Below are 22,500 nucleotides of genomic sequence, written 5' to 3' on the forward strand. Positions count from 1 at the left end.
TAGATAGATAGATAGATAGATAGATAGATAGATAGATAGATAGATAGATAGATTGATAGATAGATAAATAGATAGATAGATTACATAGATAATAGATAGATAGATAGATAGATAGAAGATAGATGATGATAAATAGATAGCATAGATTAGATAGATGTAGATAGATAGATAGATAGATAGATAGATAGATAGATAGATAGATAGATAGATAGATAGATTAGATAGATAGATAGATAGATAGATAGATGGATAGATAGATAGATAAATAGATAGATAGATTAGATAGATAGATTAGATAGATAGATAGATAGATAGATAGATAGATAGATAGATAGATAGATAGATAGATAGATAGATAGATAGATAGGGGGGTCATCATAAATCCTTCGAGACAAGGAGAAGTTGAGTTTTTATAGATAACAGTAGGCTCAAATTGGATTATGAACAGACTGTCTCATGTGATCTATTTGGAGGCTGCAATTGGTTAGGTTGCATATTGGTATGATAGTATAAGAAACAAATTGTGCCAATACCAACCAATCAGAGTGGTGGACACAACAGGGTCCAAATCACATCCAAAGGTTAACTGTTATCTGCTATGTTCGGATATATGTATATATAATAAAGGAGAGAGGTATACACTACACTTGTATATGTATTGTGTGAGGGCGCGTGGCTTAGTGGTTAGGGCATTCGGCTCATGATCGTAAGGTTGTGAGTTCGATTCCCGGCGACGCGTTGTGTCCTTGAGCAAGACACTTTATTTCACGTTGCTCCAGTCCACTCAGCTGGCAAAAATGAGTTGTACTTGTATTTCAAAGGGTCAGCCTTGTCACTCTCTGTGTCACGCTGATTATCCCCGAGAACTACGTTAAGGGTACACGTGTCTGTGGAATGCTCAGCCATTTGCACGTTAATTTCACGAGCAAGCTGTTCCATTGATCGTATCAGCTGGGACCCTCGTCGTCGTAACCGGCGGAGTCTTTAAGATATGTATTGTTGAAGCTAATGGATGTGTCATGAAAATATCATATCATTAAATTAACATTTCATTTTTCATTTTTCTATAATAACGATAGTACATTAAATGTATATTATGTGTCTTGAAGAGGGTATATAGGCAGAATTATTAGAGCAAGGTTACTGTATTGGCAGAATTGCTAAAGCAAGGGTGGTATATTCACAGAATTGCTAAAACAAGGGTGGTGTATTGACAAAGTTGTTAGAGTAAGGGTAGTGCATTGACAGAATTGTTTAAGCAAGGGTGGTGTATTGGCAGAATTGTTTGAGCAGGGGTGATGCATTGGTGGAATTGCTGGAGCAAGGGTGCTGTATTGCCAGAATTGTTAGATCAAAGGTGGTGCATTGGCAGAATTGCTAGAGCAAGAGTGGTGCATTGGCAGAATTGTGAAAGCAAGGATAGTGTATTGGCAGAATTACTAAAACAAAGTAAGGGCGGTGTGGATGATTTTCACATTGTTGATGTTAAAATCATCATCATCACTGATGTTAAATGATGATGATGACGATGATGATTTTAACACTATAAGAAACAATATATAATGCATAAGTTTTTTTTTTAACAAACTAGAAAAAAATATATAAATACTTTGCCAGATCATAAATGTCAATGACCATTTAAAGAAGAAAAAACATGCGCAATAAAATAGTAAAAAAGGGCTTTAGAAGATCTTTACTCAAACACTGCTGTCTTGTAACAACATGCATTAAGACTGAATGTATACAACAACAACAACAACATCAAAAACAAAGTAATTTTTGTTGCAAAAAGAAAACAAAGCAAAAAAAAAAAAAAGAAACAAAGAAACAAAGAAAAGCAAAATGAAAGAGTCGTGAGCTGACTTAATACAACAGATGCACTTTTACAACCAGGACTGGTAAAGTTCAAAGGTCAGATTTATAAAAAGTGAAAAAAAAAAAAAAATTCAATTATTTATTTGAAAGTTCTCAGAAGAGATATTTATGAATAGATATGTATGTCTGTCCCATGACAAGATCTAGACAAGATCAAAACAACCAATAATTTATTACAAAATATCTCCAGCTCTATCACCATCATCACTATCACTATCATCATCATCATCATCATCATCATCATCATCATCATCATCATTTAGAGCCCATGTTCCGTGCTGGCTTGGATTGGACATTTTGATAGGATCTGATGGATCCAAGCACTGCACCATGTTCCAGTATCGAGCTCCTTTGACTAACTGGGAGGAAGTATTTGAGAGGAGATGGCATTATGCCAGATGCCAAAGGGGCTGATGTATGATAGAAGGACAAGCAATAGATTAGAATTTGGTAATATTACTCTTTTACTTGTTTCAGTCATTTGACTGTGGTCATGCTGCAGCACTGCTCTTAGTCAAGCAAATTGATCTCAGGACTTATTCTTTGTAAGCCTAGTACTTATTCTGTCAGTCTCTTTTGCCGAACCACTAAGTTACAGGGGACATAAACGCAGCAGCATCAGTTGTCAAGCGATGATGGGGGGGGGGACAAACAAAGACACAAACACATATATACATATATACGACAGGTTTCTTTCAGTTTCTGTCAACCAAATTCACTCACAAGGCTTTGGTCAGCCCGAGACTATAGCAGAAGACACTTGCCTAAGGTGCCATGCATTGGGACTGAACCCGGAACCATGTGTTTCGTAAGCAAGCTACTTACCACACAGCCACTCCTACAGGCAAAATGCTTGGTAGCATTTCGTCCATCTTTATGCCTTTCATCCTTTTAGGGTCAATAAAATAAGTACCAGATGATCACAGGAGCCTGATGTAATCAATTTACCCACAGCACCTGAAATTACTGGCCTTATGCCATAATTTGCAATCAATAATATTTATTAATGATTCAATTAGAGAAAGAGACCACGAACTTGGAGAAAATAATCAGAGTGATTTATGCACTTGTCTTGTTGTGTATGCACTGGAGATTCACCCTGGAAGGGTCAAGCTGGCTCCTATTGAGTTCACCGTGTTACAGGTCAAAGCAGTCTGTGCAAGTCTGTCGGTGGTTGATTCTGGAGTATGTTGAAACCGTACCCAATTCCAACAACAAATCCCAAAGACTCGAGGGCTGAAAATAATCAGAGTGATTTATGCACTTGTCTTGTCTTGTAATGGCATTCATCCAGGAAGGCTCAATCATCATCATCATCATCATCATCGTTTAACGTCCGTTCTCCATGCTAGCATGGGTTGGACGGTTCGACCGGGGATCTGGGAAGCCAGAAGGCTGCACCAGGCTCCAGTCTTATCTGGCAATGTTTCTACAGCTGGATGCCCTTCCTAACGCCAACCACTCCGCGAGTGTAGTGGGTGCTTTTTACGTGCCACCCGCACAGGTGCCAGGCGAGGCTGGCAACGGCCACGGTCAGATTGGTGCATTTTACGTGCCACCGGCACGGAAGCCAGTTGAGGCGGCGCTGGCATCGGCCACAATTCGGATAGTGCTTTTTACGTACCACCAGTCCAGGGGTCCTGGCATCTGGCGGGTGCCAGTCATAGGATTGACTGGCTCGTATTAAATTCACAGTGTGAGTTACGAGTCAAAGCAGTCCATGCACATCTGTCGGCGGTTGATTCTACAGTGTGCTGACGCTATTCCCAGTTCCAACGACAAATGCCAAAGACTCGAGGGCTGAAAATTAGCTCCATGTCTGCTTTGACTGTTGTGAACCAGATCTTCAGCTGATCAACTTCCCACTAATGCCAATGCAGAGGAGGGTCTGGTGCTATCACCTACTGGATGAGTTCATCATGGGGTGCCACAATGCATGACCAAATCACCGTAGTCTCCTAGCCAGAAGAGTTCCCTCAAGAGGTGAGAGACAACAGCAGGCGTAAAGTTGTCATTTGAAATACAGTCTGAGATATGCAGTCAAAGAATGCCATCTTCTGGAGATCAACCAAAGTGTGTTGCTGATCTCCAGAAGCTGGAAGTCTTCGACTGCTTCTGTATTCATTGTCTTCTTCTGATCTGTGCACGCCAGTATGAGATTTATCAATTCTTAAGAGGAGTGCAGTCATCATCATCGTTGTCGTCATCATTTAACATCCGCCTTCCATGCTGGCATGGGTTGGATGATTTGACAGGAACTAGCCAGGAAGAAGACTACCCCAGGCTACTGTGTCTGTTTTAGCAAGTTCTTTACAGTTGGATGCTTTTCCTAACACCAACCACCCGATTATATAATCGATCATTGCATCAATGCTTTTGCCAGTGAGGACTGCATCACATTCCAGTGTCTGCTCTAGCATGGTTTCTGCATTGGACATACTCTTTCTAACACCAACCACTTTACAACATGTTCTTTGTGTTATATTCATATCACCAGCACTGTGAAGTTACTGTGCAGCTCACATCATCATCATCATCATCATCGTTTAACATCCACTTTCCATGCTAGCATGGGTTGGACGATTTTGACTGAAGGCTGCCGAACCAGATGGCTGCACCAGACTCCAATCTTGATCGGGGAGAATTTCTACAGCTGGATACCCGTCCTAACACCAACCACTCCGAGAGTGTAGTGGGTGTTTTTTACATGCCAGTCAGGTGGTACTGCCAATGACCTTGCTCGAATCTTTTTTCACATGCCACCGGCACAGGTGCCAGTAAGGCGACGTTGGTAAAAATCTGAACAAGGAATATTCTAGTAGATTGAGCAGCCAAATAGTGGCTTTGTCATTGGCACAGATGGTGATGATTATGATGTTGATGGTAGGGGTCATGGCCTATAAGATGTGGGATTCAGTCAGTATACTGGTTTAAGCTGGAGAGTCGTAGAGGGTGTTGAGACTATCTCCTGGGCACCCACACTTGAAAAAAAAAACAACATCCTCCACGGCCCTTCTTGAATTTTGAAAAGAATTGAGATGAGAAAGAAACCCGAAAGCATGCTTGTTCCATTTTGCCTAATTTCTCTGAAAAGCCCAGGTAGTGATAGTAAATTGAAATAATTTAAAATTAGTCTTCTACCTCACAAATGCCTTTATGTTTGATCTCTTGACCCGAAGGAAAGTAACCCAAGAACTTCTCTGCTTAGCCATTCTACCCCTCCACCAACACCATCACCACTAAACATCAAACACAATGGTAATTCAATAGAAAATGTGTTTACTTACAATAGTAGTTTGGTGGTTAAAATGAATGAGAAGAGCAACTTGTCTTTCTCAAATAATGACCGACAGACATTGCAATAGAGGTTGTAGGTGAAATGTTCGGACAGGTAACGAAGACGCTTCTCCAGGATCTTTGATTTATTACTGCAAAAGCAAAATGATAATATTAATAATAAGGCGGCAAGCTGGCAGAAGCATTAGCATCTCGGGCAAAATGTTTAGCGGTATTTTGCCTGTCTTTACGTTCTGAGTTCAAATTCCACCAAGGTCGACTTTGCCTTTCACCCTTTCGGAGTTGATAAATTAAGTACCAGTTGCATACTGGGGTCGATCTAATTGTCTGGGTCCCCTCCCCCAAAATTTTGGGCCTTGCGCCTAGAGTAGAAAAGAATATTAATATTTGTTTTATACTGTGGCAAAAAGCCAGTAGAATTTTCTAGCAGGGACAGGCAAGTCATTTACTTTGATTCCGGCACTTGACTGGGCCCTGTTTTTATCAACCCTAAAAGGATAAAAGGAAAAGTAAATTTTTGTGGAGTTTTAACTCAGAACATAACGAGTTGAAACAAATGCCATAAAGCATATTGTCCTTGAACATACCTGTCATGGATTGATGTAATATAGAGGTTGACGAACCAGGTGAGAGAGTATTGGTACATAGGATCGATGTTTGGAAGATCAGCAATGGAGAAGAAGAGTGTCGAAGAGTGTTTAGCAATTGGTCGATAACCAGCTCTTGAGGCATTAATTTTCTTTTCTGTCTCCTCAGCCACCTGGAAAACAGAAGAGACACAAGATTGGCTTGGTGCAATGATGTATTGCCATCAGTCGTTCAATAAGAACTCTGGCTGCTATATATTTCATCTTTGAAATGCATGAAGGAAATTATGAGAAACTTAAGAGCAGGTATGGTTGCGTAGTTAAGAAGCTCACTTCGGAATCACCTGGTTTCATATTCAGAGTTCCACAGCATGACACCTTGGGCAAGTGTCTCCTACATTAGAGCTGGGTGGGCCAACCAATTCCTTCTGAGTGAATTTAGGAGATAGAAAATGTGAGGAGGCCCATTGTTCATATATATATGTATATATATATATATATATATATATATATATAAGAATTTTTTGCGTAACAAGATAAAAAAACCAAGGCTGTATAGATATTAGAGCATTTATAGATAAAAGGTCTTACAGCTGTTTCTAGGATATTAATTAATAATATCTCTTCATCGGAGACGGTGTGAGTGGAAAATTAAGTCATAATTAGTTTAGATGTATATATATATATATATATATATATATATATATGCACACATACATATGACGTATATACATTATATATACATACACATATATATATATACATACTCACACACTATATATATACATACACATGTATGCACACATACATGCATACACATGTTATTCTTTTACAATAAATTTTGTTGACAGTGACTTCAAAGTTTCAGCCTGCTATTCTTTAGGTTGAAACTTCAAAGTCACTATCAACACAAAGCTCCTCTTTTGTCATCTATGATTTTATTTTTGATCTTCTATATAAATGAAAATATTTCCTCCGTCTGACTGCTTTTCTCTCCACAAAACGGAAAGCTACATTGCAGAACAGTCGTTTTCACGAGTTATATTTATTTATCACCTGATGAGATACGTCTGCACCACCAGATGCTCCTGAACCAGTTGTTGAGTGTCCCACCCAAGCGGAATCGATGCTAGATGTGTCGAAACAATTGTTGTGGCTATTAATAAATTCTCATATATTCCATCTTCTGTCTTTCGTTGTCTGTCTGTCTGTATGTATGTATGTGTGTGTGTATGTATGTATGGATGGATACACACACACACATATACACGCAGATAGACAAATAGAAAGATCATGTTTCCACACAGTTTCTTATTTCTTTATTGCCCACAAGGGGCTAAACACAGACGGAACAAAAGGACAGACAAATGGATTAAGTCGATTATATCGACTCCGGTGTGTAACTGGTACTTATTTAATCAACCCCAAAAGGATGAAAGGCAAAGTCAACTTTGGTGGAATTTGAACTCAGAATGTAGTGGCAGACGAAATAACACTAAGTATTTTGTCCGGCTGTGCTAACGATTCTGCCAGCTTGACGCCTTCCACACAGTTTCTGCCTACCAAAATCACTCACAAGGCTTTGGACAGCCCAGGGTTACAGTAGACAAGACTTGCTCAACGTGGGCTGAACTTGAAACAACACAGTCGCAAAGCAAGTTTCTTAAAAGCAAATCCAAGCTTGTCTCTATTTATATAACAAAGAGAAATAAAAACTGAAAATTTTTACAGAAACTCAAAATAAATTATTGAAAATAAAAGACATAATTTGAAAAATGTTTGTGTATCATATTACAATCATTTCATATTCAAAAGTTTCAGCTCATATGACACACACACACACACACAATATATATATATATGTGCATATATATATATATATATATATATATATATATATGTGCATATATATATATATATATACACACCCACATGGTTATTTAACTGGAAACTGTTGCTGTTGTTAGTTGATTATGAAGAGAGGGGGAGAGAGTGAGAGGGAGGAAGGGAGAGATAGAGATTACCGAGAGATAGGATATATATATATATATATATATATATATATATATATATATATACACACACAATACACACATATATTATTGTTAAATTCCCATTTACCATCATTTTTGTATACATTATTTTGATATGGAAATTTTCACACCAAATCAAGAGGAGTGAGAGAGTGTGTGAGAGAGAGAGAGAGAAAGAGAAAGAGAGGGAGGAGTATCTCACACTATCATTCATAGAGAGTGAGATACTGTGATAAAGTCTTGTGGAGTTGTGGTGGAATGGTGATAGTGGTGGTGGAGTATCAAATACTGATAGAAAGAAATAAGAAATATTGTGTTACTGTATAATTTCTATGCTGTACTCTGTGTGTATGTGTGTGTGTATGGTAAAGCATTTTTTGTGAGGATGTTTAAGAACTCAAAATTGATGTTAACGACCATTGGTGAATTCATGAATTCAAAAATTGTCAAAGCAGGTGTCAACGACATTCATTAACAAATCTTTTGTTACAAATCGCCATAAACTTTGACCTCTTATAACAAAAAAGAAAAAAAAATGAAATAAACGTCATAAATAAATTCTGAATTGATGAGAAATGGGGATGATGCCTCTATCTTATTCTGAATCTATACAGAAACCAGAATACACTGTCACCATCTATCAAACTACATCATCATCATCACCACCACCACCACCACCACCACCATCCTTCTTCTCCTCATCATCACCACAATCAGTGATAAGGCAATGGGCTGACAGAATCATAAGAATGTCAGAAAAAAAAAATGCTGTGTGATATTTGTTCTGGCTCTTTACATTTTGAGTTCAAATCCCTTTAAGGCCGACTTTGTCGTTTATCCCTCCTGAGTCAATAAAATAAAATACCAGTCAAGTACTGGGGTTGGTGTAATTGACTTCTCCCTCCCCTCAAAAACCTACTGGCTCCATGTTAAAATTTCAAGCCATTATTATTATTACTATTAATTATTATTATAATAATTATTATTATTACTATTGTCACTCCAAAAAGCTCTATCTGCGACGATTTCATCTCAATCGAAGGAGAGGGGCTTTCTCTGTCCGGGTTGCGGATCCGTGGAATAAGCTGCCGGACGAGATAGTGAAGATGCCAACGACCGCTCGATTCAAAGTCTCCCTTGACCACAAGTGGCCTGAACTCTTTACATGAACACCACCCTGTACATAACTCCATGTCCCCCTACATGGCCTTGCTTTTTGAGCCAAAAAATTTACTAATTATTATTATTATTATTATATTGTTGTTATTATTGTTGTTGTTATTGTTGTTGTTATTGTTATTATTATTATTATTATTATTAGGGCAGCAAGCTGGCAGAATAATTAGCTTGTTGGGTTAAATGCTTAGCAGCATTTCATTTGTCTTCATGTTCTGAGTTCAACCTCCACCAGGGTGAACTTTGCGTTTCATCCTTTTGGGGTCAATAAAATAAGTATCAAGCTGAGCACTGGGGCCGATGTAACCTCCCTCAAAATTGCTGGCCTTGTGTCAAAATTATTATTATTATTATTATTATTATTATTATTATTTTTCCTTTTTTCTTCAAATTATTATTATTATCATTATTATTATTACTATTATTATTATCACTATTGTTCATATGCCACTGACTTTGCCATTCCTTCTTCCAGGGTCAATAAAGTAAGAACCAACCAAGCACTAGGGTCGATTTCATCTACTAGACCCCCTCATGGCTTCCCAGACCCCAGTTGAACTGTCCAACCCATCCCAGCATGGAAAACGGACGTTAAACGATGATAATGATGTGCCAAAATAAAAGAAATTATTATCATTGTGAGAGCAGTGCATGCCAACAAACTGACCCTGGGATACAAATATATGAAGCCCAATATACTTACTATGACTACCTGTCTGTTAAGGGTACATCAGGCACATGCATCACAACCACAGGTGTGCTATATAATGATCTCAAGATAAACAGTGCATAATCTTGCAGTTAAGGGCCCAGTTAGAATTTTCTTCAAGTTGAGTAGCCTATCCCACTCAAAAGGTCTATGAATAAGAGTTGTTTAAAGATAATGAACAAAACACCCATTTTTCCAGAGGTGAATTATCCAAACCCCAAAGAATTCCTCTCAACACATGGCTATGATGCTCCCCCTCTACTTCTGCTTGTGATCAGAAATGCACATATCCTCGACCACCAAGGGACATGCTCAACTGGTTATGGTCAAACAACTGACAAGGAAATCTGTGGTATTGAGCAGAATATTTGCTGTAGGCCGTCTTTTATATCAAGACAAAACAATGCACATGATAACACTTCCAATCAGTTAAGATGAGAAACCATGAGAACCACTGCCTGGTGTTGCATGCATCTATCATTATTGCTATTGTCATCATCATTATTATTATTCAAATGCCATCAAGTTTGACTTTCATTCTTTTGAGGCTGATAAAATAAGTATCAATTGATCACTGGGTCAATTAAATCAACTAGCTCCTTCCCTCAAAATATTTCAGGCCTTGTAATTATTATTATTATAAATCATCATTATAATCAGTAATAAAAGAAAAGAAATCGCCAATATAATTATTATTTTAAAAGATAGATTTTTGAAAATTTTTTTAAAATATATTTTCCCTTCAAATTTGTGACATTTTCTAATTTTTCACTCTCTTTCTGAAAATTGTTTTGAAAAATTTTGTCAGAAATTGCCAGCAGATTGTAAAATATAAATAATATTCAAATGCCATCAAGCTTGACTTCGCCTTTCGTCCTTTTGGGTTGGTGAACGAAGTATCAGTTGACCTTTGGGGTCAATTAAATCAACTAGCTCCTTACCTCAAAAAATTTCAGGCATGGTAATTATTATTATTATTATATATCATTATTATCAGTAATAAAAGAAAAGAAATCATCATTATAATTATTATTTTAAAAGATAGATTTTTGAAAATTTTTGAAAATATATTTTTCCTTCAAATTTGTGTCATTTTCTTATTTTTCTCTCTCTTTCTGCAATCTGTTTTGAAAAATTTCGTCGGAAATTGCCAGCAGATTGTAAAAGATAAATGCTGGAAAATACTACATCATATTTGTCAGTCAAATTGTTTACAAATCATTCAAGATCTAATTAACCATCTGCTATGATGGAATTATGGGAGCAATGACAAATAAAGAGAATAAATTTCTTTTGCTCTCTCTCTCTCTCTCTTTTTCACTCTGCCTCTGTCTGTCTGTCTGTCTGTCTCTCTCTCTGTTAAATGTTAACTGTTAAATTCCTTTACACAATAATTAATTACACCTGCTGGCTCAGTCAGTTCCTGCAACTCTCTGGAATTGATTGATGGTCACCGTGTTTCTTCCTCAGCCTTTTGATCCACACACGCACGCATGCACACACACACACACACACACACACACACAACTACATTGGATCTGGCACTACTGGTTTCTAATTCTATGCAATTGTCATTTGATAGAAACCATATTTTTACAGATATAAATTCTGTCTTCTGATTGAATTCTTACTTTGGAAACACTTTCTCTTTTTCTCCTTTTCCTACTCTCTCTTTTACCTTCTCTCCCCCTCTCTTGCTTTTTTCCTTCTCTCTCTCTCTCTCTCTCTCTCTTTTACTTTTTCTTTCATTCTTACCTGAATAAAACAATAAAATGTTTCCAGTTAATTTTTCATAGAAATAATATATTCGAAATGAAACCAGTGAAAAATAATAAGAAAGTTTGTTTGATCTACACAGCAAGAATGGTTAGAAAGGGGTTAAATATCTAAGGTTGTTGGTCGGAGATTGATATCTAGTAATGGAATACTGGCAAAACAACAACAGCAACAAATAATGATGATGACGATGATGATGATAATAATGATAATAATAATAATAATAATAATTCAGACAAATACATAACAAAAATACCAGGACTTACAAACACATATAACAAACAGAAAATTGCACTACTAGGCACTGCACACATCCTACGCAGAACACTTTCCATACAATAACCATCAGAGCATCACAACAAATCACAGCACATACCTAAGGCACACAGAGCTGCGCTCGGTAGTGAAGTGAAAGCACGCTATAAAAATAAAACTACTGAATAATAATAATAATAATAATAATAATAATAATAATAATAATAATGATAATAATAATAATGATAATAATTAGCACTATGACCCAGCAATGCTGGGTCATAGTGCTAGTGCATGCATATACAGCTGCGTGCGTGCGCACATACACGCGAGTACTGTCCAAATCTCCAACCAATCACATACAGCTAGCTGGCATTCAATTGGCGTATCAAGTTTCGGGCATTTTGATTGGGTTTTGGATAGAAAATTCACAAAAAAGTCACTTCTATTGATATTTTAATGGCTTTGCAGGGTGACTGGGGAAATGTAAAGATGTGCACGACCACTCTTGGACGGTTTTGAATGACCATAGAAAGTGCGAGCCCTATAACTGAAAAATTGCAGATTTGTATAAAGGACACACACACAGATAGGCATTTTGCCGCTTATATATATAGAGATAATAATAATAATGATGATAATAATAATAACAATAATGGTAAGTGCTACACTGGAAACTGTGGAGACTAGCAAAATCCTTTGAGATTTCCCAATCCAAACAGATCAGGTGCTAGAGCATAACAGACTGGACCTGGTGGTGGGGGACATGGTGAACCTCATAAGCTATATGGTTGATGTTGCATGCTCCTTTGATCCACGAATAGTCAAGAAGGAAGATGAAAAGATAGATACATCCATCTTAAGTAAGAAATAGCCTGAATATGGAAAATGAAGAAGGTGAAGATAGTGCCAATTATTGTTGGGTCCTTGGGAACAATATCAAAAGGCATCAAGAGGAATATAAAGGAAATTGAAACGACGATAAGTACTTTGCCTGGCATGATAACAATTCTGTCAGCTTGCCACCTTATGATATGCTATAATAATCTTTTCTACTATAGGCACAATGGCCTGAAATTCGTAGGGAAGGGTCTAACTGAGTATGTCAACCCCAGTGCTTGACTGGTACTTAATCTATTGACCCTGAAAGGATGAAAGGCAAAAATCAACCTTGGCGGAATTTGAACTCAGATACCATGATATAATAATAATAAAAACAATGATTCTTTCTTAATGATTATATCTCGCATTATGATGATGTATTTCATTGTTTGTGTGACTGGCCTGTACGGCGAACCTCGCCGACTGACACTGCTTGCTGTGTCTGTCCACTATTTATCAGTAGTGGAACAGCCCACTTCTCACTTGGGGGTGTCTGCCACAACACTTAATTTAGCACAAAACCTGCAATTTTGAGGAAGTAAGTTGGCTACACCAACCCTAAGATGGAAGGCAAAGTCGACCCTGGTGGAATTTGAACTCAGAACATTAAACTGAAAGAACTGCCACTCAGGATTTTGCACAATAACGAGTCTGTACATTAACGAGTCTGCCAGCGCACCTTAATAATTATAATAATTGCATAATAATATTAGTAACGGTAAATTTAGTTTTTTTTTTTATTTACATATCATAGGGCAAATGTCTTCTTTGATAATCCCTGATTCTTTGAAAATGGTGTAATACTGAACATATTGATTATACCAGAAAACATATTAATTAATAAAGAAGCTATAAAACAAGTTGCAGACAACATAAAAGGGCTAAGACCCAAACAAAGTAAAGAAGGTTATGGTAATGGTTTATTAATGCAAAACTGAAATGAATATATCTGATGTTGAATATCAGCAGCACAGTAGCAAAGTTTAAAAGAAAAAAAAGAAAGATAAAATACTAATAAATTTTTAATGATAATTATTTCTGCCATTTTTCTTATCTTTTATTCACTTCAAGTCATTGGACTGTGGCCAAGCTGGGACACAGCCTTGAAGGATTTTCAGTAAACAAATCCATCTCAAAACTTTATTCTTATTTCTTTATTGCCCACAAGGGCAATACTTTATTCTTTTACTTGTCTTAGTCATTTGACTGCAGTCATGCTGGAGCACAGCCTTGAGGGGTTTTAGTCAAACAAATCGACCCCAGGACTTATTCTTTGTAAGCCTAGTACTTATTCTATCAGTCTCTTTTGCTGAACTGATAAGTTACGGGGATGTAAACACACCAACTTCAGTTGTCAAATGATGGTGGGGGGGACAAACACAAACACACAAATACATACATATATATATATATGACAGGCTACTATCAGTTTCTGTCTACTAAATCCACTCACAAGGCTTTGGTAGGCCCAAGGCTATAGTAGAAGACAATAGCCAAAGGTGTCACACGGTGGGACTGAACCCAGAGCTATGTGGTAGGGAAGCAAGCTTCTTACCACACAGCCATGCCTGTGCCTATGTTTTAGTTTTTTTTTTTACGTCTGGTATTTACTCTATGTGAAGGTGCATGGCTTAGTGGTTAAGATGTTACACTCATGACTCACAAGATCATGGTTTCAATTCTCAGACTAGGTAATGCATTGTGTTTTTGAGCAAAACACTTCATTTCCTGTTGCTCTAATCCATTCAGCTGTTAGTGGGTAATCCTGTAACAGACTGGTATCCTGTTCAAGGGAAATGTTGTGATCTTGGTCACATACAGGCCATGAAAACAGGGTAACCAGCCGTATGAGCTATAGGACTCAAGAAGTAAAGTCTAGGGGTTGGTGATGATAATTGTATACTTATTCTATTAGTCTTTACTGCTGAACCACTAAGTTTCAGGGACATAAAGAAATCAACAGCAGATGTCAAGCAGTAGGGATGACGATCACACACATCATGTCTGATAAGTTCACCATCATCAATTCACTTCAGGGAAAGTTCACCATCATGAAAGCATTGGTTTTTTCAGTAAAATAGTTTTTAACTAATAATGGTGAGATACTATGAATATATTTTCTCGGTGAAATTTCTCCACAGTGAACTTTCTTCAAGGTGAATTGATGGCAGTGAACTTACCTGTAACCCACACACACATGTGTATGTGTGTGTGTGTGTGTGTGTGTGTGTTGAGTTGGTGCATAATTATTGCAGCTGTTTCCCAACAAATTTTACTCAACAAAAACAATAATGACATGTAACAAAAACATCTTTAAATGATTATTCCGGAGCATATTCACCATCCACTTCAATTACTGCTTCCCATTTGCTTGGCTGTGTTAAATACTGTTATTTTTGTTGAATAAAATTTGTTGAAAAAGTGCCACAATAATTATGCACCAGCCCAATATATATATACAAACACATACACACATATATGTGATACACTTCTAAACTGTTTCAGTCAACCAAATTCACTTGTAAGGCATTGGTTAGGTCAGGACTATCATAGAAAACGTTTGCCCTGGGTGCCACACAGTGGGACTGAACCAGAAACCATGTGGTTACAGAGCAAGATTCTTCACCACACAGCCATGCCTGTCATATTGCATTTGTATTCAGTTCTTGGAATAATAAAAGAAATTACAAACCATTTGTTTCTTTGAGATGTCATTGGACAGAATTTTCGATGAATCCAAAATCTGAATTGCAGATTCATCTTCCAGAATATTTCCTTTGGATTCTGACAAAGTGTGCAAAATTTTGTCTTCAATTTCTTTCAGTTGTCTCTTATTGGCAGCACTTTGAAAAATTAAAGCCTGGCGTTCTTCAGCTAGTTCTGGTCTGAGAGAAGAAAAGAAATACCAAAAGGAAAATGTAAGTCTTTTAACTCTTTTACTGTTTTTCAGCTACTGAAGGATATCAAACCATAAAACCATGCCAAAACAGACCTTGCCAGTGCTGGTGCCACATGAAAAGCATCCAGTCCATTCTTATTTCTTTATTGCCCACAAGGAGCTAAACATAGAGGAGACAAATAAGGACAGACAAAGGAATTAAGTCGATTACATCGACCCCAGTGCATAACTGGTACTTAATTTATCGACCCTGAAAGGATGAAAGGCAAAGTCAACCTCTGCGGAATTTGAACTCAGAAGGCAGTGGTGGACGAAATACCACAAAGCATTTCACCCGGCGTGCTAACATTTCTGCCAGCTCGCCGCCTTTCTGTAAAGTGGTTGACATTAGGAAGGGCATTCACCTATGAAATCCATGCCAAAGCAGACAGTGGAACTTGGTGCTGTCCTTTGGCTTGCCAGCTCCTGTCAAACCATTCCACCCATGGAGGACACACGTTAAATGATGATGACAATGATGATGATTATGCTGGGGCACAGCCATAAGGAATTTATTGTGGGTCATATTGAACCCAGGGGCTACAATACGTAGGGGTGCTGAAAAGTTCTTGGCTTTAGATACAAGAAAATACAAGAGAATCAGATAATTATGATTTTATTCAACATATTCTCTTCTCAGATTCACACACTTATTGCAGTGGTCCTTCAGTTTTTCTAAGCCCTGTAAAAGAACTCGGAAGCTTGTGCCTCCGACCAGGCATTTTGTAGTACTCTTAAAGACCGGAACTTTTCAGTAACTTCTCGTAGAAGATACTTACTCAAGGTACCACAGTGGTGTTGAATCTAAAAGTATATGGTTTCTAATTTAGGTACAAGGACAACAATTCAGAGTGGGGAGAGAGTTAGACGATATCATTAAACTCAGTATTTGGCTGCTAATTTATTTTATCAGCCCTTAAGGGATGAAACGTAAAGCTGACCTCTCAGCAGGATTTTAACTTAGATAGATAGATAAACAGATAGATAGATAGATAGATAGATAGATAGATAGATAGATAGATAGATAGACAGATAGACAGAAAGATAGATAGATAGATAGACAGACAGACAGACAGACAGACAGACAGACAGACAGATGAGAAAGGCTGGGAGGAATATAAATGCCTTTAAAAGTTGTGTGTAACAGCTCCATAAATTGAAACTGAAAAATATACCATAAAAATATGTGAAATTGTATTTCAGTGAAGAGAATGTTACACAAGTTTAGATTTGTGAAATCATTTCATTTCTATTCAAAATAATACAAATGGAAGAACAGACATTAAATGATGATGATGATGATGATGACGACAATGACGATGATAATAATAATAATAATAGTAATATGATAATAAAAATATAAAAATATGATAAAATAGAATATTAGTGAATAGCACTATATGTGCACATTATACTAGCAGTACCCATGGAAATACCAGTTATTTTGAAAACTGCAAAACCATTAGAAGTTTGTAGAAAATCATGAAATGTATATTTACACACACACACACACACACATTTACATACATAGACTGACAAACATGCCTATACACAGTTATACAGAAGTTCTTAGCATTTTATTACATGCAGTGAACTAATACTTTCAACTAATGATACCATTATTTTATATATCAAAAACTACTTCAAACAAATGCAGAGAGTGAGTGAGTGAGTGAGTGAGAGAGGGAGAAAGAGAGAGAAAGAGAGATAAGAATGAGTGTATGAGCAACAAAAGATGCTGTGATGTCACAGACTTTGCTATGTATTCATATACCATCTTTCTCCCCTCCACTTCCAGCCTCCTACCTTTCAACCTCCCATCATTTTACTTTCTGATCTTTCTCTTGTATGTTTGCTTTAACTCCCACTCTCACTCAGTCTCTCACTTTCTTTTTCTATTATGACACTGAGCAAGCTTTATCTCTCTTTTCACTCTTATTCTGATGTTTCACAATAAACATCATCTCCACCACAATTTATCATTATCCTTTCTTATTATTTTCAATTTTACTCTGTGTGTGTGTGTGTGTGTGTGCATGTGTGTGTTTGTATGCATGTGTCTTTAAATGCCTCAAATATATGTAAAAAGTTGGTGTCAAAAACAAAACTGAGAGAGTAAATCTTACCGTTCTTTGGCTACAACTATTTCCAACAGTTGATCTTCAAGACCTTCTGGTGTTATCATGAAGTTTAGCAGTGATACTTTGGTAGCTATTTCTGGCAGGTAGTGAGGGTTCCTTAGTTTAGTTGTGATGTAGAATTGGAAATCCATGCTATACTCAATATTGTTTTCTCCAAGACGAATCATTCGGACGCCAGCTACAACAGAGAAAAAAAAAAGACACCCAAAAATCAGTATTGGATATATATCAGTACTCTGTCGGTTACGATGACAAGGGTTCTAGTTGATCCGATCAACGGATCAGCTTGCTTGTGAAATTAGTGTGCATGTGGCCAAATACCCTTAACAGAGTTCTCAGGGACATTCAGTGTCACACAGAGTGTGACAAGACTGACTCTTTGAAATATGGGTACTACTCATTTTTGCCAGTTGAAGGATTGGAGTAATGTGATATAAAGAGTCTTGCTCAAGGACACAACACGCTGCTGGGAATTGAACTCACGACCTTGTGATTGCAAGCTGAATATCCTAATCACTAAGTCATGTGCTTTCACATTGGATATATACATAATACTATATAATTTTGATGAAAACAAATGTGCGTTCCTAATTAAGCATGGCTATTAATTACTCAGATGTACCAATTGTTAATTGAGTGAAGAGAGAATGATTAACGACATAGACATGGCATTGGTACTGATATACCTCTGAGATTGAGAAGCTTGCTTTCCAGCCATGTGGTTCTGGGTTCAGTCCCACTGAGTGGCACCTTGAGTATGTGTCTGTACTATTACCCTAGGCTAATCAGCCTTGATAGTGAATCTGGTGGATGGAAACTGAAAGAAGCCTGGAGTGTGTTTATGCGTATATATACATGTACCGTATTGCCTTGTACTTACATGTTAATCTTTTGGCGTTCCCGCTGATTAGAGCTTTCCCTAGCAAATTACTTTGTTTGCTAATTAGAGTTCAAAACCATGGGCCAGGAGATAGATAGTAAATGCTTTTATTTTTCATTCCCTTCGAAATTACCCCTAATAGTGGTTTGGATTTTGGCTACACCTTCTAGCATGTTAGGTGTCCTATGATGGTCATCTCTTATGTGTTTAAATGTACACTGTATTTATATGAATGATATATATATATATATACACATATATATGGGATACAGCACTTTGGTCTAAAAGCGTTTTCATCTAAAGACATAAAGGATTATTAGAGTATAGTTATTTAGATCTTTTGCATTTCTTTTTGAGATTCTATAGACAAAATAGTTATAAGACCAAAGTGAGTTTAGACAAAAATGTCTTTAGACTATAGTGCATTTATACAAATGTCACTTTAGATCAAAGTTCTTTAGACCATAGCCCATTAGACCGAAGTGTTTTAGAGGAAAATTCCTAGATCCATATATATATATTTATATTGATATATGTATACATATATTCTTTTACTCTTTTACTTGTTTCTGTCATTTGACTGCAGCCATGCTGGAACACTATCTTAAGGGGTTTTAGTTGAAAAACAAATTGACCCCAGGACTAATTCTTTGTAAGCCTAACACTTATTCTATCAATTTCTTTTAGCAAACCGCTAAGTTATGGGGATGTAAACACACCAACATTGGATGTCAAAAGTTGATAGGGGTACAAATACAGACGCAAAGGCACACACACATAGATATATACACAAATATATATACGATGGGCTTCTTTCAGTTTCCATCTACCAAACCCACTCCCAAGGCTTTGGTTTGTCTGAGGCTGTAGTAGAAGACACTTGCCCAAGGTGCCATGCAGTGGGACTTAACCTGGAACCATGTGGTTTGCAAGCAAGCTGCTTACCACACAGCCACACCTGAAGAAATTTATAGATGTATACACACATAATGCCTGAAACACAAAATTAAAATTATAAGATTTCTCGCTTTCTTTCTTTATCAATCTGTCTGTATTTCTTGGACAATGAATATGAGTGTTGACATTATTCATGAATTGTCACTATTTCATGAATGGCTGAAAATTACTTTCCTCTGTCGATACAATAACTGACAATATGAAAGCCCTTCATTTTCTTAAGCGAATGTAGTATCTCCGTTGCATAGAGCTATCAAAATCCACGCTAGTGGATACATTGCTTTGCTTTTATGTATACCGACAATGTTGTCTCAGTATTTCACCTGCTTGTATTATATGCATTGTTATATCAACCAGTCTTTCAACCATTCATAATGATTTTAAAGAGATGAACTAATTACATAATGTAAATTGAATATGCAATTTTTCAGATAAATACATTTCTTATGCCAGTTGTTGTCTGTCCGTCTTCCTACTGCTGTAACTCTTTGATTCTGATTGTTCTTCTAGCTGACTTTCCTACCCCTGGACTACCTTATATAGGCGTAGGAGTGGCTGTGTGGTAAGTAGCTTGCTTACCAACCACATGGTTCTGGGTTCAGTACCACTGCATGAAACCTTAGGCAAGTGTCTTCTACTATATCCTTGGGCTGACCAAAGCTTTGTGAGTGGATTTGGTAGGCAGAAACTGAAAAGAATCCCATCATATATATGCTCTTTTACTTGTTTCAGTTATTTGACTGTGGCCATGCTGGAGCACCGCCTTTAGTCGAGCAAATCGACTCCAGGACTTATTCTTTGTAAGCCTAATACTTATTCTATCAGTCTCTTTTGCCGAACCGCTTGGTTACGGGGACGTAAACACACCAGCATTTGTTGTCAAGCGATGTTGGGGGGGACAAACACACACACACTAACATATACACATATACATATACATATATACGATGGGCTTCTTTCAGTTTCCGTCTACCAAATCTGCTTACAAGGCTTTGGTCGGCCCAAGGCTATAGTAGAAAACACTTGCCCAAGATGCCACGTAGTGGGACTGAACCCGGAACCATGTGGTTGGTAAGCATGCTACTTACCACACAGCCACTCCAACGCCTATATATATAATTATATATATATATATGAGGTGCTGCTGAAAAGTTCCTGGCTTTGGGTAAAGGGAAAAACAGAAGGATCAGTTAATTATGATTTTATTGATCTGATTCTCCTCTCAGATTCACACATTTTGTGCAGCGGCCCTTCAGTTTTTCTAACCACTGCAAAAGAACTAGGACGGTTCAGTTTCCAATCAGGCTTTTCACAATGCACTTAAGGCCAAGAAGTTTTCAACATCCCCTTGTATGTGTGTGTGTGTGTCTACTGATCTAATAAAGAAGCACACAATGACACAGACATGCACACACACACCACGGGCCTCTTTCAGTTTCCATCAACCAAAACCACCCATAAGGTTCTGATTGGCCTGAGGCTATAGTAGAAGACACTTTCCCAGGGTGCCATGCAGTGGGACTGAACCCAGAACCTTGTGGTTTAGAAGAAACATTTTTAACACAGTCATGCATGTATATGCAATCATATATATATATATATATATATATATATATATATAAATATATATATAGTTCACAGATGAGATCCAGATATTCTCTGTATAGAAGGCACTCAAAAGATTCATACTTAAAATCCAATATCTTTACAGGGGATCATTCCACAAGGTAGAGAAAAGCTTTAAAAGGGATCAAGTTGAGTGGGTATAGAGGTAATTATGCAGATAGACAAATTAGACACATCAATATACTAAATACATCAAATACAAAATATGTATATGTGTATACATTCAAAAAAAGAGAAAGCAAAAGGTGGAAACATTCAGATGATGAATATTTAAGTCCAAATATATAGATATTTATATTAATAGGTCCAACTTACAAAGAGTACAAATGACAGAGAAAATTAAAGGGGTTGAAGGAAGATGTTATAAGTCCAACAGCCGTTTCTGGAGTCTCAGTGATCCATAATAATGTTGGTAGATTTAGTTCATCACAATATGTGGCCGTATGGAAGCAATTAACATTGGATGAGATGAGGCTCTATCATCGGGGTAGAGAAGATCTTACATTTCAGATCTTAATGCAGGGAATTTCAAAGATGGACTTTCCATATATATATCTATGCGTGGTGAGGTCAGTCCCAATTGTTATTTTGAGTCCCATGATGCTTAGGGTGTGTGTGTGTGTGTATACATGAGTAAGTACATAAGTAGAAAACAAGGTGGAAAAAATAGTACTTGAATACTGAAGGCAGAGTAATATGCTTTTTAATCAAAGCTTCAAAAGCAGCCTGTGAAACTCTGAGTAACAGTTTTTTGTGGTGTTTTTGCAGCTTTAATAAAAAAAGTGTGCATATGTATATGTATATATATATATATCATCATCATCATCATCATCGTTTAACGTCCGTTTTCCGCGCTAGCACGGGTTGGACGGTTTGACCGGGGTCTGGGAAGCCAGAGGCCTCTCCAGGCTCCAGTCTGATCTGGCAGAGTTTCTATGGCTGGATGCCCTTCCTAACGCCAACCACTCCGCGAGTGGATTGGGTGCTTTTTACGTGCCACCTGCACAGGGGCCGGGGGGTCCGGCATTGGTCACGATCGGTTCGAGCTTTTCTAGAGCTGAGTTGGGGGGGGGGTCTAGCTGAGAAAGGTTCCACCAGTGGAAAGAGAGGGAGAGATAGTGGGGGGTGCAGGTAATATATATATATATATATATATATGTATATATATATAAAGTTAATCCAAACATGAAAAGACAAAGAGAAAACACAACAACGCGAGGACGTAGAACAAGTATAGTGTTATTGGATGCTCGGGAAAGGAAAAAAAGAAGGAGGATTTAATGTTTCGAGCGGAGCTCTTCGTCAGGAACATAGGAAAAGGAAAGATCCAAGGAAGGGAAGACGGAGGAAAAGAAATCGCCAACGATA

At 37.3% G+C, this 22,500-nt stretch overlaps 1 protein-coding gene across 2 annotated transcripts in view; it reads right to left on the bottom strand.

The window, feature by feature from the left end:
• Positions 1-22,500, bottom strand: part of LOC115217286 (dynein heavy chain 12, axonemal-like) — a 432,620-nt gene that overhangs the window by 167,811 nt on the left and 242,309 nt on the right. For both annotated transcript variants that reach the window (XM_029786929.2, XM_036507253.1), the window contains 4 exons: positions 17,655-17,847; positions 15,283-15,475; positions 5,760-5,932; positions 5,163-5,303 (listed from right to left, as the gene is read on the bottom strand). In XM_029786929.2, the coding sequence (XP_029642789.1) occupies positions 5,163-5,303; positions 5,760-5,932; positions 15,283-15,475; positions 17,655-17,847 (700 nt within the window). The remainder of the gene's footprint in view (positions 1-5,162; positions 5,304-5,759; positions 5,933-15,282; positions 15,476-17,654; positions 17,848-22,500) is intronic.

Source organism: Octopus sinensis, linkage group LG11 (assembly GCF_006345805.1).
Source record: "Octopus sinensis linkage group LG11, ASM634580v1, whole genome shotgun sequence".
Lineage (NCBI taxonomy): Eukaryota > Metazoa > Mollusca > Cephalopoda > Octopoda > Octopodidae > Octopus > Octopus sinensis.